General features: G+C 38.0%; 2 protein-coding genes across 2 annotated transcripts in view; one reads left to right on the plus strand and one right to left on the minus strand.

The window, feature by feature from the left end:
- LOC132142495 (propionyl-CoA carboxylase alpha chain, mitochondrial-like) overlaps window positions 1-5,704 on the plus strand; it is a 73,726-nt gene extending 68,022 nt beyond the window's left edge. Inside the window, exons 21-23 of the mRNA XM_059552407.1 lie at window positions 2,101-2,241; window positions 3,695-3,772; window positions 4,781-5,704. Coding sequence (XP_059408390.1) covers window positions 2,101-2,241; window positions 3,695-3,772; window positions 4,781-4,849 — 288 coding nt within the window. The 3' untranslated portion in view covers window positions 4,850-5,704. The remainder of the gene's footprint in view (window positions 1-2,100; window positions 2,242-3,694; window positions 3,773-4,780) is intronic.
- Window positions 5,705-5,842: 138 nt separating this feature from the next.
- LOC132142496 (E3 ubiquitin-protein ligase MARCHF4) overlaps window positions 5,843-18,340 on the minus strand; it is a 46,880-nt gene continuing 34,382 nt past the window's right edge. The window contains exons 3-4 of the mRNA XM_059552408.1: window positions 14,740-14,932; window positions 5,843-7,070 (exon numbers count right to left, since the gene is read on the minus strand). Of these exons, the coding sequence (XP_059408391.1) occupies window positions 6,607-7,070; window positions 14,740-14,932 (657 nt within the window). The 3' untranslated portion in view covers window positions 5,843-6,606. The remainder of the gene's footprint in view (window positions 7,071-14,739; window positions 14,933-18,340) is intronic.

Consider the following 18,340-nt stretch of genomic DNA (forward strand, 5'->3'; position numbering starts at 1 on the left):
CCAAAAAAAAAAAGAAATCGATCCATTTATTCCTGGTTTACTTAGCATTCACGCTGTGAGTTTTAACACAGAACCTAAAAATACCTAAAAACTGTATTTTTAGGTATTTATTTTTAGGTGTATATTTTGCAACAGAACTTATCGAATAATGCTGTGTGCTGTGCTAAATTTGCTTGTTGGATGTGTGTTCATACGGTGATATTTTTACCAACTTATAACTCGCAGAGAGAGCTTATGGAATGTAAAGGAGTCAAAACAGTGCCAGAAATTGGCTGAATTTCTACACACATGGAATGAATCCAACCAAACCATTGCCAAGTTTGAACACACCCATAAAAAGCTAGGAAAATGGAAGTATATGGCACTTTTGTTGAGGATAGACTGGCAAAACATTGAAACAATTTTTTCACAAACTTTTTATATTTATTATCTATTTATGAAGCTTTTTCTGAGCACTTGAGTTCTGTAAATGATGCTGTGAAAATGGTGTGGAGGAATGTCCCCCATTGTACTCAAATATCCATCTCACAACAGGCTCATCCCTCCATCCTGTAGTGTCAGTGCCCCGTTCTTTTTGTGCCTCTATTAATAAGCTCTTCATTTGCTCTGCAGGCTGTTATGAGCTAATGGCTCTCCATTAGTGTCTGTTTGGAGAGCAGGGGGTGGATGCTCTTGGCATACTGCTGCTGCTGTGAGAGGGAGTGAGGTCGTGTGTGTTTGCATTGGTAATCATTCAATTGACAAAACTGCTTTTCATTCACTGAGCAGTGCGGAGGGCCAGGCTTCACTCGTCTGTTAATTGAATTAGACTGGGCACTGACCAAGCCTTTCATCTGTCTTATACACACAAAGCTAAATAAAGCGCTAGCTGCCCAGCCCTGCCCAGCATGTGATCGGATACAGATTTGTGCTGCCATCTAAAGGTGAAGATGGGAAGCTATGGAGAAAACCATGAGCTTTTACTCTCTCTAAACATTTCTTAGCTATTTGTTGTGAGCTTTGAGATAAAAATGGGAAAAACGTATAGCCTCAAAAAAAGAAAAGTACTGGGAAATAGTGAAACATCTGCTATAATATAATTAAATATTGGCCAAACCATTCAGAAGTTTGCCCGTAGAGACGAAAAAAAAAAATCTTAAAGAGACAAAATAAAAAAGTTAAACTTACAAATTATTATACAGTTTCAAAATCGGTATTGAAAAGAAATATTTCTTGAGCAGCAAATCAGTGTATTAGAATGATTTCTGAAGGATCATGTGACACTGATGACTAGAGTAATGATGCAAAACAAAAATCAGCTTTGCATCAAAGCAATAAATTACATTTTACAATATATTACTTTAGATAAAAGTTGTTCTAAATTATATTATTTCACAATATTACTGTTTGTCCTCTAATTCGATCAAATAAATTCAGCATTGGTGAACAGAAGAGAGCTCTTTTAAACCTCTAGTGTGTGTTTTCTTGCATGACCGCATTCAGAATACACAACTCATTTTGAACGGCCGCCAAAGAAAAGATGCAGTTACAGCATCTGACATCAGGGCCTAATGGGGTTATTATAACCAAATAAACCATTTACATAATACACACAAAAATGACAAGAACCTGTGAAAATCAGCAGTTCCAAACAGAAGGATGTCTTATGAGTCTGTCTGGAAACAAAGTCATGTTTATAAATCACTCAGATGCTACAGTTCAGAAGATGAATTACTCATGTGGGTTTACCAAAACTTATCAGATTTAAAAAAAAATTGTCAAAGGCAGTTAAGGCAAGAAAATTAAATATGCATGGGTACACTCTGCAAGCCCTGCAAGCAAGTCATTTTCCATAATTGTTTTGGGTGTATAATCTTCTGTGATATTATTTAAAGAAGCATACAGGGCTATTGTTTGGTCTGAATAAGATGTGCACTAGACTTTTATATTGTAAAAAAAAAATTGAATCTAAAGGAAAAATTGGGGGAAATGTGTTTGTGTGTGGGTTTGATGTTCTTTTGCAGTGTCTGATTGATTAATTTGGTTTTTTGTATCATCATAGTATTCTGTATTTAATTTGAGGTCCCTGTGTAACCGTTTCTCTGTGTTTCATGTGCTCAGTTTAAGCTGCGTGTGCTGAGTAAACTGGCATCATCCCTCAGTAAACACATGCCAGAGAAGATTCCAGAAGACAGCAGTAGTATCCTCCGCTCTCCAATGCCAGGATCTGTGGTGGCCGTGTCCGTTAAACCAGGAGATAATGTAAGCCACTTACTGGAAATAGTGCAAATACACTGCACAATCAGTAGAACTCTATTCCTCCCCATTTCCGTGTTTAACAAGTGGATTCACGTTTAATTTGGATTGTTCAAAGGGTGAAATAATTGTTACTTTTAAGGAAGCTGACCCCTAAATATTTCACAACAGTGAGATCGTAGTCAAATGCCAGTCACTTAGAAACAAGATGAGAAAGGATGGATTGATACTGGAAATAAATATAGTATGCCAGTACACTTTATCTTGAGTTAGTTTATAGTGATAGTTCACCAAGAAATAAAAATGCCGTCATAATTTACTCACCATCACCTTCATGCAGCAAAAAAGTACATGTGGCTTGTGTATCATTTTCCTAGTTCTCAGATCAATTTGCTTAAAAAAATTTCAAAGAACAGTTCCCCCAGAAATGTAAATTTGCTGAAAACGCTCACACCCTCAGACCATCCAAGGTTTAGTGTGTTTGTTCATGGGAACAAATCTGGAGAAATTTAGCATATCACTTGCTCACCAGTGGATCCTCTGCAGTGAATGGGTGCCGTCAGAATGAGATACAAAATGAACACCCTGTGAAGTGAAAAGTTGTATGTTTATAAGTAACAAACTCAAGACATTTTTAACTTCAAATTGTAACTTCTGGCTAAGTTTGACCAAAATCAATTTCATGGTGTAGCTTTCAATAGTAAATAATAAAGTTGTTTTTCAAACTTCCAGGTGTTCTTAAATGATCACCTTTTGTGTTCCACATAACAAAGTCATACAGGTTTAAAATGACGAGTAAATGAGGACGGAATTTACTATGGCTATAAATAACGTGATTTGCATTAAATTGACTTCATCTGTAAAGCTGACAGTGGACTTCAGTATGACACAATGTCCATGTGTGTGTGTTGCTGTCAACTTGTATTGAATGTGTCCTGACTCAGTTTGTTAATGACTTCTATATAATGCACAGACCGACTGGCTCTGGCTAATACATCTGAGCCCTTCCAGTAAAACATCTCATTCACTCAGCAGCATCACACACACACACACACACAGAGCAGTGACGTTCACACCACCTGATTTCGGCACTTCTGTATAGATGAGACAGAAATGAACCCTTGTGGATGGAGGGAACCAGTAATTCCTCAGTGCTCGCTTATTTCCATAATCCATTTCCCTAACGGATAATTTGATAGAAATAAACAGAGGTCTCTTTTATTGATTTTGCTCTCACGTTACAGTGAGCTTTGTGCGTTTGTTAACCGTCATGACTCTTCTAATGCACGAGCCTTTATGAAATGATATTACAATATTCCCCTGCTCTTTGTGCTGAGGTTTTATGTTCTAGACCTGCAGAAATCTGTGAAATATTCTGAGTCACGTGGTTCAAGAAGTTATTATAAAGTACTGATTGCGGAATAGCTGTTGTGGTTTATTGTTCTTTGGCATTCTGAAGGTTGCAGAGGGACAGGAGATTTGTGTGATTGAAGCCATGAAGATGCAGAACAGCATGACCGCAGCAAAAACTGCCAAGGTGAGCTCACAGACACACATACCATACATAAGTTGATACATAATCCTCCTCACTACTCTGTGCATCATAAATCGATATGACATAAAGAACACACTCTTCCACATAGCTACATTACAGAGAGAGAGAGAGAGAGAGAGAGCGAGTGATTATAGACACTGACCACTATCCACACTATTCTGACCAGACCACTTAGCTACTGTACGAATTCTCTCCCTCCTTGTAAGACGGCTAAAACAGATTATGGTTAAGGTGTTTATGGTTCCTTTGATTGATGGCGGGATATTTTATTGTACTTCATGCCAGGTTTGTAATATTTAACTTAAACTAAAACCATAAAAATAATTTTATGTAAAACATTTTTTTAGCTAGTTGACATTTTTCATTTGGAATTAGTTTGATTGATGTATTTGATGTATTAAAAGGACTGAAAAAAACATATATACATAAAAAGTAACAGCAATTACTAAATCTGAAATGAAAATTCAAAATATAGAATCTAACAACTTTAAAATATTAATAAAACTATAATAGTATCTCGGTGATACTAAAATAATGCAGCTTCATGCAGCATGTGTGTGTATTTTTCTTTTAGGTTAATTCATAGCAAAGTTTAGAATCACTAAAGCATTAACATCGGTTGTATCCTAAAAGTATTAAAATGATTAAATTCTAATGATAAATTATAGAAAAAGAAAGCAATTTAAAATGGTTCTAGGGGCCTGCAGTGTTGCCCTGATTAAAGAATCATCTGTATGCATTTGTGTAGGAAGATATATAGTAATATAGAAACAATGTCTACAAGTGGTTGCAAAGATATTTCTTGTGCGATTTTAATGAAGCAGTGTTTTCTATCTTTCTTAATATGGACGCATTTGTTTGTTGTTAAATATTTTCTCCATTGTTTCTCTGAAGATTCCTGTGTCCAGTGTTTGATTTGACATCTCTGACTGACTTCAACACACATAGCTGTTTCAGATCTCTCCTAATAGAATGTGTGTTATTGTTCAGGTGAAGAGTGTGCACTGTAAAGCTGGAGATACAGTCGGAGAGGGAGATCTACTGGTGGAGCTGGAGTAGCAGATCACCTGCAGGTTCTGAAGATCATCAGTCGTTGTGGATGAGCAAACAAAGACACTAGTAGAGCAGATGGAACATTCCTCCAATTTTTTTTTTTTTTTTTTCACCTCATGGTTTTTCTCCTCTTTCATTATGACTATAATGTTTCCATCTGTCTGGAATTTAGCTGGATTCTAGTGAAGGAAATGTCAAAACACTTACGGTCTCTTGTGCCTTGGTTTTATTGTTTCACATGGAATTAACCACACGTCAGCAGCAGTTTGAAAGCATCTTTAAATGCAGCTAGTGTGAGCTGTTGACACTCCCTATCCCCCCCACTCTCCCTGCTCTCGGTGTACATTTAGCATTGTTTAGAGGAAGTGCTGTGAATGCTTTGCATTGCTGCAACTCAATTTTAATTATTAGTTTGTTATGCAATGATTTTTCTGTTCCGTGATTATTCAAACATAATGGGCCTATACACTCTTTATCTTCAAATCACCACTCCCACACTGATCTATTGAAGTGTTTTCATAGAACTTGTACCTCATTTCTGTCATTAAATGCATTAAACTCCATTTGTGATGAGTTTATCCTGGAGGTGCACTGTTCAAACAGTTCATTTGCTTGAGCTTTAATTGTTCAGTCTTTTCCTCTCTTTCTAAAATTGAGAAATCCCAAGGAGCGGAGCATTAACAGAAGGAGAAGGCAGATATGATTACTCGCAGACTAACAGACTGTGGTCAGGCTTGGAAGAGGCACTGGTGCGGTTTCCTGTCTTTTTTAGCACTGAGCCACTTACAGTAGGTCCACTTTTTGTCTGTATTTGTTTTGAGAAAAAATTAAGTTTTATAATAAAAATGGGATTAATGTAAACATTTCAAGTGCTCTCGATTGCTTGGAAAGGAAATGCATTAAATGCATTACTGAAATTAATGGATTTGATTGAATGCTATGTGGCAGTAGCTATTTCCAGAAGAGAAACAGACACATACAATAGTTAAAACAGTTTGATTTGTCTTTTTTTTTTTTTTAATGTAGCAACCTTTTTTCTGACACAAATTTAACAAATGTAAACAAAATAAGTCAGTTGATCAAGAATTTGCCATAAACTGGGCCACTTTTTTGTAGTTTCGAAAATGTATGATTGCTGCAACTTGTGTCCATTGTAACGTTGTTTCCTGTTATTTGATGTACAAGACTGAGAGAAGACAAAGAGGATTGATTTCGATAAAAAATGTTCTGCCTGCGTGTGTAAACACAACAGTTTGATCCTTCAGTACCCCATTTTTTACAGATTTAGACTTGCTCAATGCTGCAAGTGACATTAATAATAGGATTTTATCTGAAAATACAACGTAGTAATCGTAAAATGTTTGTGTTTTACATACAAACACGTTTGTTCTTCACTCTGAGCTGTTTTAGTTCAGCAGTGGCTGTCAGTGTAGAAACTGGATTGCATTAAGGTTGTGCTTCAGAACGGTCACAGCTTTGACTGTGACCTTGAGCTGACAATACACTCAGAGACTCCACCCCACTGACCTTTGACCTTTCTCATTTGCTCACATAGGAAGCTTTATGGCCATAATCTTTCCTGTAGCCACTGTGAGAGAAACTGTTTCCTTGATTTATTCAATACTGTAAAAAAAAAAACGGCTTAAACTCGGACAGCACTGTACTGGGTCGTCGGGTAACAGTTTAATTCTCCTCAGTGAATCCTTTCTTTTAAATACGTTGCATGCAGAGATTCAACCGTAAACTGGACTTCACCAAAGGCCTCACACTGTGGTGACTCTCATGACCAGTTCGCGGTTGCTGCTGCTGGTCTGTCCGCGTGGCTCTTGGGGCCTCAGGTGGTGGCTAAGGAGATGAAGGATGTTATAAGAACAGTGGTGGTCTGGCAGTGAGGGCTGCCCATTGCTGGGCTCAGATGAGTCCTGCGGGTCTGTCATGGCACTTGCTGCCAACGGGACAGAGTTTGTGCTGGGGGTTGCGGTGGTCACTGCGGCTGCTGCAACTGCAGCCATAAGGGAGGACGTGGAGGTGGAAGCTTCACCTTCCGTGCCGGTCGGCTCCATTCGTTGCGTCAGCGGCAGAGAGAGGGTTCGGAATGTGGCACCGGTCTTCTGATGCTCCTCATTGTCTTTCACCTTGTCATAGTTTAAGACTTTCCACTGCTGATTAACAGCCTGCCAACGGTTAAAGATGCGAAATACGGAGGGACCTTCGTGGACAATTAGAGCTGAAAGAGAAGGAAAGGAAGAGTTGCTAAGTGAGGGATAATGTACAGTTAGGCAGTGTCATAAACAAATATGTCCGCCTACGAAGTGGTTCAATTTGCTGAAAGACTTTTTAATTGATTCTTTAAGGAAATTAATCATTTTTATTTTTTATTTTTTTATTTAGCAAGGGTGCATTCTTTTGATCGGAAGTGAGCGAAAAACATTTAGGATAATTGCTGTTCGTTGAACTTTCTATTCAACCATTTTTCCATAAAAATATGTAATAGCACTGTTTTCAACATTGATAATTATAGGATTTATTTATTTATTTATTTATTTATTTATTTTTGAGCAGCAAATCAGCATAATTTCTGAAAAATCATGTGAGTAACAGCTGCTTTGCATCACAGGAATAAATTACATTTTATAGTACACTCCCATTTAAATTGTGATAATGTTTCATAATAACTATTTTTGATCAAACAAATGCAGCCTTGGTTATTGAACGATATGCTTAAATCTGCTAAGAAACAATCATGCTAGCAAGATAGTAACTGCAAAAATATTACAGTAATATTAATATTTAAGTTTTTATTTATTTTTAAAGTTTACTACAGTTTACTTGCGTACAGTTACCCGGATACGCAAGATGGCGGCAGTTGAGTTCGGATTGGCCAGTCAAAGTCATGTATTCCAAAGAACCGTGTAATAACTAGTAGCTAGTTACTCTCACACTAATACACATGAGCTTCATCGATAAAACCTTACAATAAGTGGAGTTCTACTCTCTTCGATTTCAAAACACTTGAATACTTTCAAAACTCTGTATACTCATACTCGATTACATTTCCCCCTCACAGTTAATTTGGTTCTCAAAATGACATTTTACAAGCCAACTGAATTAACATTTCCACAACATTTAAGTACATGATTATTTAAAATGACTACTTCATCAAATAGTGCACCACTCTTCTGTATTTAATTACATAACCTCTTAAATCCAGTGTAATTCTGCTATGAGTAAACAGTGTGTGTCTTGAGACTACAATGTTATTATAGAAATGTTCCCTATACTTAGAGAAACCTTTTACTTCAGTATTTTAATTGCAACATTTCAAATCTCAGTGACATGATCACAGAACTTTGCAGTGCACATTGAAGAACTTTTGGAAAATCAAGGCTAAGTCCTAGGACCAGTTCTTCTCTGGACTTAGTGAAGAAACATGGTGTAGATATAAATCAGGAAAGTGTTGAGGTGTTGTCAATGTAATTTCTTTCTACTTTTACACCTCCAGCTTGGTTTAACTCACACCATTGTATTTGTTTCTTCAGAGGTCCAAATAGAAAGACATGTTGATCTGCATTAATATTTTATGTGACACTGGGTTCCCCTCTGAATGTCTGCAAGAACTCTACACTTCTTTTTTACACACACACGCGCCAGACTGCTACTATCTTTCCCCTCTTTCGATTTTCACTTTCTGAGCCCTGATGACAGCTTTTAGTTTTTTTCAATCCAGCTCTCTGCGAATGTTAGATTACAAAGGCTTGTTTCTAGTGGAGTTGAAAGCGATCTCGGATGACTGTGAAAGGCTAGTGCCCTCCCTTGAGCCCTGTGGTTCTCCTCTCACTCTAGCTGCTCCACAATCAATGAGGCATACCACTAACACACATTATCACTGTACACTGCAGACCACTAAAACAAGCAGTGTGTGAGAAGGTAATAACAACTCAGAATCTTCAATACACTTTTCCACAAGAGCCTTAACCAAAGCCCCAGTACTGAGAAAAGTAGACATGCTGGAAATGCATTGAAATTGTTTCAGTGTTCATATCACATCAGTCACATTCGTTCGGTTAAATGTGGGGAAAAGCGCTAATCCTAGAGTTGATGTTGTAGTGGTTACTGTTATAACTGAAGTATCTATAGACAGAACAGAATTAATGTATTCACGCTGGCATTTATATGCAGCAAATATGTACGAGTTGAAATTAGGTTGTGGAGGAGTTTATTAGTGTTCTAGTATCATGAAGATGCCTATTGGTGCTGCTGCAACCTGATTTTCCAGACTCTCTCTTTCTCTCAGTCGCTCTTCCCTAGATAGACTGCACATCCTCTCATTACAAGGAGAGAATGTGAGATGTGTATTGATTTAACACACACACACACATTTTCCTTGAGCTGAGAGGATAGCTGAAGGAAATTCTCAGGGCAAAGCTTGAATTTTTATCAGCAGTTTATTCTGCTGTGGTGTGGGATTTTTTTTTTGGCTCCCAACCAGTCCCACAGTGGATGGGAACAGGGCTCGGCTGTGAAAAGCTACTTTGCTACCTGTCTCTCTTCTCTTGCTCTCATTCTCCTTCATTAGTTGTCCCCATAGGGCTTTCCTTTCAGATTAATCGATGTTATGGCAGATGATTTTAACCAATGACTATAATTAGGTGCAAAATTACATCATTGTAACAACGATCGTAGCTACGGGAAGGAGGAGGCTGGAACCGGCGAACATTTAAACATAACACTTTAATAATCAAATAAACAAACACGAAACTAAAGTAAAAGCAGCAACCCCATAAAACAACAACATAAAAACTTGCTCCGTTCCCACGGCTCTCGGCCCCGCCCCACATGTCACAATCATATTTCAATGTTATATATATATTTTAAACGTGGTAAAAATTCTTAAACCGAGAAGATATTACAGTTTTATTGGTACCTGAATTCATCAGCATTTATCCAAAATAAAGCACACATACATTTGGATAAAATCGTCGGCTAAATGAATGAATGTAAATGCTGTGTGATACATTGTTCATAATAACATTAGAGGATCTGATGACCCCTTCCTGTCGGGAGGGGAAATAATAAAAGCTTAATGATATTCCCAGTGATAGTGCTTTCAATGAAACGATCACCTTTAGGCATTATCTCCATTCTCTCCACCTAATCGGACAGAATGGACTCTTGTTCTGTCTCCCTCCCAAACTGGCTGCTTATTGAGACAGAGCCATACATCATGGTGAGAAACTCTTGAGGAGCTCTGCCATTGATCTACAGCACACGCACGCCCAAATAGATGAGCCACTAAAACAATCCCGACATCACTATTGTTCAGCTTTTTTCTTGCAGTAACGATTACAGCACACACTCATTATTCCCTCTGAGCCACTAAAGAGTCGAAAACAGCCATTCCACTTCAGGTTCTACAGCACAGTGATGCCCATTTATACTGCAGGCACTAGGCTATTTTGCATTGCAGCTGCCATATTGTATGTGGATGGCTGCTGTTGTTGACGCTCATGTTGTGATTTCCATTTGACTTCATGTCCGATCTGTGAGTTGTCTAAACCTTGTACATCAAACTACAGTTTTAGTGCAAGCACTCTGTTCAATACCTGTGCATTTATTCAGATGGATACATGCATACAGCAGCAGAATACAGTTGTTGTGAGTATACAGTAGGTGTGCATACAAAATTTTTGGTATCCCTTTACAATAAGGATCTGTAAATTTATTAACTAACATGAACAGCCAATGAACAATACATTTATTACAGTTTTTATTCATCTTTGTTAATGTTATTTAATGAAAATACAGTTGTTCATTGTTAGTTAATGTTAGTTCACAGTTCATTAACTAATGTCAACAAACACAATAATGCATTAGTAAGTGCTGACATTAACATAACTAAGATTAATAAATGCTGTAGAAGTATTGTTCATTGTTAGTTCATGTTAACGTAGTTAACTAATGAACCTTGTTGTAAAGTGTTACCCGATTTTGTTTTGAGACAAACTTAAGATGCAGTCACATTTGTAAGCAAAAAAGGCCGCATTTTCTATCGTCTATAGATTTTTGAACCAGGCAGCTTTCTTTATTCAGTTCAGTTTAGTGTTGATTCAGGTCAGCTGAATACCAGTGTCAATGTTGCAATACTGTATGTGCTTTAGCTGCGAAGCAGTTATACAGAAGACAATATTGCCATCATCTAGCTTAATTCAGTTCAAGTTTTATCCTCATCAGAAAGTAGAAAAGCATGAAGGTAGAGCTGTCGTTTAGCCAGTAGAAAACAGCTGTCTTATAAGTGGGCTCAAGGACAAAGAACGTCCTTCTTGATAAAGCAATGCAGTGGCCCCAGTTGGTCCTGGAATGACACAATCATAGCTTGCCATAGGGATCTGCACTGGGGGCATTGTCTAGTCACTGAGGTCTGTTCTGAGGGCTTGTCTCATTGAAGTATGAAATGCTGATATGAATGTAATCATTTTAAATCCTGAAAGTGAATCGCCGAATGACATATAATTTGGTCAAATCGCTCACTCCATTTCCTGACATTTCCTAATTTCCTAATTTTTGTTTGGAACTTTTGCATTAACATTCACACCAGATAGACTCAATTGCCATTTAGTATTGACACTTTGGAAATTAAATTTTTCCATGCAAACATACCGCAGTTCTGACCCAAAAATACAGAATGAACAGAATCCATTTTGCCCAGTCTCTTGTTTGGACCACACATTCGACCCAAGTGTGAAGGTAAATGTGTGAATGTCCTGAATGTATATCAATGAACAGCTAAATTTGAGGCCCTTTTCGGTTCTTGCAATAGCTGTAATGCCTCTGAAATAGATATTAAAAATAGTGACTTCCATAACACTGGGAATCCTCATTACAGTTAACATGACATTATTTGATACACAAGTTCAACAGAGACATAAATTCATCCATTATCCGACAGTAGCTTCGAATACTTGAGTGTAGAGTGAAGCATTCAGGAGTGACATAGACACAAAACGGAATAGCGTCTCGGGTGGAAGACCACTACAGGAATGGCTCATAAGTTACCAGTACCCCACAGGAATATGTGAAATATACACATCAAGTGTGTGTGTGTGCGCATTGTAGACTGGCTGTACAGTAGCACTGTATGTTGTGAAAATTTGTTTTTAAGTGTGACTCCATTAACCCAGTGCAGCTTAACCAAAATATTAAATTCGGGTGTGAGTAAAGAAAATTTAAAGTCAGTTCATAACTCAACTGTGTAAAAGTTCCTGTGGTTCAGTGGTAGAGCATCGCATTAGCAGCGCACAAAGTTGTAGGTTCAATTCCCAAGGAACACACATACTGTTAAAAATAAAAACATGTATAGGTTGAATGCACTGTAAGTCGCTTTGGATAAAAGTGTCTACTAAATGCATAAATGTAAAAGGAAACATCCATAGCACTGTAAATGTGACTGTCTGCTGTATTCTGCTGCTGTGTGAATAGTTTCCTAGTTACTGGTATCTTTCATGTCACTGTCAAATACAAAAACCTGAAAATTGCAGAAAATAAGGATTTTGAGAGACAGAGCTAAATGTTTGGACAAAAGAGAATGGAAAAAGAACAATGTGGATGTAACTGGAGAGTTTTTGGATGCATATCCAAAATAAAAATGAAATTGTTAGTCACATCGAAACATTTCTGCACTAGAATCACTTAAATTTTCCACATTGACAATGTTTGTATGTGAATAAAAGCTTAAATGAAATCTGTTCATCATAAAGTGATCATGTCTATTCAGAAGACACGAATTAAACTGCTTGATTCTTATGGATTACATTTACAATATCTTTATTTGCTTTTTGAAAATGTTGAATATGTAGACTTTCAATGCATGGACAAAAAATGTGAAAATATATTAAAATATAGCATATTAAAACGATCTTCATTTGTGTTCCAAAGAGTAAAAAGTCTAATGGGTTTGGAATGACATGAGGGTGAGTAATTTTTATTTCTGAGTGATCTAACCCACAGTTAACCTCACATTTCTGTTTTTCCTCCCACACTGTTTTTATCTTTGTTGTTCTTTAATATTTCAGGAAAAGCGTCAGTGAACTGTTTATTTTTTTTTTTTTTTTTTTTTTTTTTTTTGTAAGTGCTGCTCTAGTTTTTGCTGCGGCATTCAAAACCCCCCATCTTCCCTGAAAGAGGTTTTGTTACAGCAATCTAAATCTAAACAGTTCAGCTGTTGCTTAATTGAAACACAATTTTATAATTTAATTAGTAGCATATTTCCTCTGAGAGACAAAAAAAGGACACAAAATGTGTGTGTGTGTGTGAGTTATTTACTGCCTCAATTGTATCCAGATCGCGAGGAGCAGCGAGGAAGCATCTCATAGTGATGCATTAAAAAGATCACTCCTTAAGCTGGCCTGATTAGACTCTCTCTCGTTGTCTCGCCTTTCCTCTAGAGATCAAACTCAACATATCCTTCCCTTTAATACTTTGGACCAGTGTGACAATGTATTACATACCACAGAAAGTCCTGAATATTTGGCCTGTTCACTTTTCATAGAGTCATTACATATCCCAATCGTAATATCTTTCTCAGAAATTAGAACACCCTACACAAATCTGTACATATTGCTGAACCTTCATTTTAAATGGAAATGTTAATGTAGCAGCAAAATTAAGATTGTTGTGGAAAACATTTTTGCTTCAAATATGGGCTCTTTGCAACTCTTACTCTGCTGATAGTCTTTGGGCACATGAGATCAACTGAGAATCTTAAAATCCATATTAAAATCATGTAAATGGCAAACAAACTAAATATTTCCTTAAAGGGATAATTGGTTGTAAAGTGCAATAGCCTTATGATAGAGCCCTTTGTGAAGTAATTCACTTGAAGGTTCATTCCAAACGAGAGTGAGCAAGTAATGAACGTACCATATGAGAGCAACAGTGGGGTACTGGAAGTTAAAAAATCAATTTTCTCAATAGAGAAATAGATTTTTCGACATAAAGCTTTCAAGACAGGCTAATATGAAATATGCTTCTGTTAAGCCCTAACTCCTAAGTTTTGTTTTATTTTAGTTTGATAAAAAAGACAAAACTAATTCCAGGTAAAGCACTACACTGCCCATGTCAAACATGACAAAAAAACCTCCAACTTCTCCAACTATATATATATATATATGTATAAACATTTTGGTAACACTTTATACGTTTCCATTAGTAATGTTAGTTAATGTGTTATTTAACATAACTATATACTAGTTATGTTTAATTAAAATAAATACCTTCATATAGATACATAAATAGTAGTAGGCCTAGTAAACACGGTGTGGTATTCATTACGTTTCAAGTTAGCATTGCTTGTGTTATTTCTAGGCTTTATATTCTGTCATGAAATATTGGAGGGTTGTAAAATTGTATATATTTTTAATGGATTTGTGTACATATTCGTATTTTGCCAGCCAGTGTATATTGGCCAATTTGAATTGGAAGTGGCTTTAAATCGCACCTATGTAGGAATCAGTTTCAATTTCTCAGTCTTTCAGTATTTCCAATTCTAGGCATTTTATTCAGTAGATACACAGAAAATGCTTGATATTAAATGAAATGCAGTAATTACTCATGGCTGCCTGAAAAATACATTCCTCTCAGTTCTGCTTGTACATTTGTGTTTTAAGAGGAAAGTGGGCTTTTAATTCAATATATTTTATTCACTCTCAGCTGGTTCCAACATATGTCAGTTGCCAGGGACCCCACGATGTACTATTATTTAAAAAAAATAATAATAATAATAAATCCCCACAGACATTGTCTGACACTCCTCAGGCTGGTAAACAAACAAACAAGAAAAAAACACAAGTGTTGGTTTTGATGACCAGGTGGCTGCAGTTATTGAGCATCCAATGACCTACCGATGCACACCAGGTCCATGAAGCCATACATGGCGTAACAGATCTGGAAGAGCAGGTCCTGGCGTTGCCACTTGGCCGAGGGGCTGAGGGAGGACCAGACCAGCCAGGAGATACTGGCTATCAGGAACAGTGAACCCAGAACAGCTGCAGCTATCTGTACTTTCTCTATCACTGTCAACGAGATGGCCTGCCACTGGAGACAAACAAAAATATGAACTAATAGATAGAACAGTACCAGTATCACATTTTAGCACACATGAAAAAAACACAAGTCACTGCAAAATACAGGCAAAAGATAATATAAGTGACTTATCAATCATAATAATATAGAACGATAAAATATAAAAGATACAGTACTGTTCAGAGATTTGGGCTCAGCAAGATTTAAAAAGAAATGTTTTATTAATACTGACAGTAAAGGCAAAGCTACAAAATATTTCTATTTCACATAAATGCTATTTTTAAACTTTATATTCATCAAAGAATTATGGAAAAACAATGTATCTTTGTTTACACAAAAATATGAAGCAGCACAACTGTTTCAACACTGACACAAATAAGAAATGTGTCTTGAGCAAACAATCAGCATATTAGAATTATTTAGACTGATTAAAACGATTAGAATGACACTAAAGACTGAAATAAACGCAACTTTCAAAGTTCAGCTTTTCATGACAGGAATAAATTAAATTTCATAATACATTCATGAACAACATGTCACACACTGTGTTGGAAAGAACGTTGAAGACGTGGATCAGAAAAACAGTTTTTAAAATAAAGCTGCAAGCAGCGATGAACGGGCCCTCGCACCCGGGCTCACCGGCAGCAAGTGGCTTTAGTAAATAGGTGAACGGTGAGAAATATGCGTTTAAACTATAAGTAGAATATGTCAATGTTTATTACATATATGTGCCAATCTTCCTGTTGCCAGCAGGTGGCGCTATCATTATAATGGAATATTGGCTTTCAGATGTGTTCAGGCCAGGACTCTCATCGAACATGTGAAGTTTGGGAAAGATTGAACATTTTATGCTCAGTTACAACAACTTCTCTTGCTGTGGCGAGACATCAAATTTTGTCATGCCGTTATGGACACACCCTTTAACAAAAACTCAAGATCTCCACAATTTAACATTGCACAGGCCTTTAGATTAGACTGACCACAAAAAATACATTATTGTCAAAAGATTTCTAGGAGTAGTTTGTCGCAGCGTAAAACATGTCACTTCCTGTTGCCAGCAGGTGGCGCTATGACTATAACTGAATATGGGCATGTCAATCTGTTAAGGGCAGAAGTCTTATCTAACATGTGAAGTTTGGGGTAGATTGGACATTGTATGTCTGAGTTATAGCAACTTCATTTTTCATGGCGAATCATCGAAATTCGCCAGGCCGCCACGGATACGCCCTTCAACGAAAACTCAAGATCTTCGCAATTTAACATCGCAAAGGCCTTTAGATTAGGCATACCAAATTTGGTGTTGATTTGAAGAAATCTCTAGGAGGAGTTAGTTAAAATACAACACATAGAAATGACCAAAATTACACAAAATTTGCTCATAATATTAAAAATAACCGACTTCCTGTTGGAAGTTGGAAGTCACACCATCGGTGCTCGGGCCCTAATAAACAAAGCAGATACAAGAGGGTCCTCGCACCTCAGTGCTCGGGCCCTAATAAATCCAAAAAAAGGGGTAATCCAATCTAGGAATGTGTCAGGATTATGGACTGTTTTGTGTTGTTTTCCCTCTCCACATGCCCGTTAACCAGTTTCTCCTGTGTTTCCTGCCCATTTGTGGTTTTCCTGTTCCTGGTCACATTTTGTTTCATTAGTCATTCTGTACACCTGTGTTCCTCCCAATTCCCTTGTTATCCTGTGTATGTAAACTGTTCAGTCTGTGTTTGTCGGGTCTTCCAGATGTGTACGTGTGTCTTCTTTCCCTTCCAATTGTGGATTTACCCTGTGTGTTGGATTTAGTAAATGACAGTTTTGTTTATCCATGGCTCCTTCATTCCTTCCAGCAGCGTACCATGACAGAAGACCCGACCTAATAAAGTTACTTTATTTGCATTTTGCCCATTGTTTGTTTTACGTGTTTATCCAGTGTTTTTTGTTTCCATTGTTTTCTATGGATCCCCTCGCCTGGAAGTTTACCTTGACAAAAGAACAATAAGACCTTTCCCTATTGGAGTATGTGGTTGAGTTCAGCCAGCATGCCGTTTTAACGGTTGTTTGACGATGCTACGCTGAACTCGCTGTTCTGGATCGGGGCCAATTACCATCGCCCCATCGATCTCCAAGACACCACTGGAATTTAGCTGGAGGGAAACAATCATCCGGTGTCTGGAGAGTGTCTACCCCAATCTGTAAAATGGCCAGACTTAGAGTGCAGAGAGGAGCTCCACCCCCTGCACAGTGGCTGAGGGTGAGCTGAAAAGGGATTTGGGAGAATGCAAAGCAGAGGAAAACTTAATTGACTTGTTTACCGATCTGCCCCCATACCTTCCTCCTCCATCAGTGAACTCTGTTCCTAACATTCCTGAGTTTAGCCCAGAGAAAATTCCTGTTCCCATGTCTAGCCCAGAAAAGGCTCCTGTTCCCAAATCCAGCCATTAGAGGGCTCCTAGTCCCAAATTAAGCCCGGAGGCTCACTAATGTATGCCCGCCCTCCCTCTCCTTCATCTTCCACCACTGTCGTCTGGCAGCTCAACAGGTCTGCTATCCTCCATCATCACAGTGGCTGCAGAATCCCTGGTCTCTGCCTCCAGCCTCTGAGACCCAGACTCTGCTCCCTCCTCTCTGCAATGGCCCATCAGTCCACTCGCTCCACACTGCTCTCTGTCTCCACCTCGGGTTCCTCTGCCACCTGCTCCACCACAGTAGGTTGGCAATCTGGAGTCGTCAACCCTTCCTTCTCCATGACTCCTTTCTCTGTCGGCTCCACCGTGGGTCGCTATTATCGCTGTGGTCTGGGTCCCACCTGGCGCCACATGCTCCAAGTCCCTCCTACTGTCTCCCTGGCTCCTCCCTCCATCTGGACCACCATGTTGTTTCCCTGGCTCCTTCCTCCACCTGTTCCGCCATGGCCCCCTGAACTCCCTGCTCCGCTATGGTTTCCCAAGCTCCCTGATCCGCCTTGGAGGCCTTCCTTGTCTCAGTCCTTCACCAGCCTCTAGGGCACCCGCCCTCCTCCCTGGTGGAGTTGTTACAGCATGGGACACACCTTCCAGGTGGGGGGAGTGATGTCAGGATTATGGACTGTTTTATTTAGCACTTAAAAAATCTTACCAACCCCAAACTTTTGAGCAGTATTGATTGATTGATTGTTTTATTATTAGCACTATGAAATATCTTTGATGTAAAGATGAATACAATTCCATTACTGATCAAGTACTTAAAAAGATCAGTTTTCAAAACACTGTTCTTGCTTTCATGATTTATATTTTGATCAATTAGCGTGGTTTTTACATTTCAGGTTTATATCATATCAATAAACACAAATTGGTCTACTTGCTTACACTACATATTCTTTCACATATGCCCTATAGTCATTCTTCTAGCTGATGCAGAATGAGAGATCTAATCATAGGCAAATCAACT

Source organism: Carassius carassius, chromosome 6, assembly GCF_963082965.1.
Source record: "Carassius carassius chromosome 6, fCarCar2.1, whole genome shotgun sequence".
Taxonomy (NCBI): domain Eukaryota; kingdom Metazoa; phylum Chordata; class Actinopteri; order Cypriniformes; family Cyprinidae; genus Carassius; species Carassius carassius.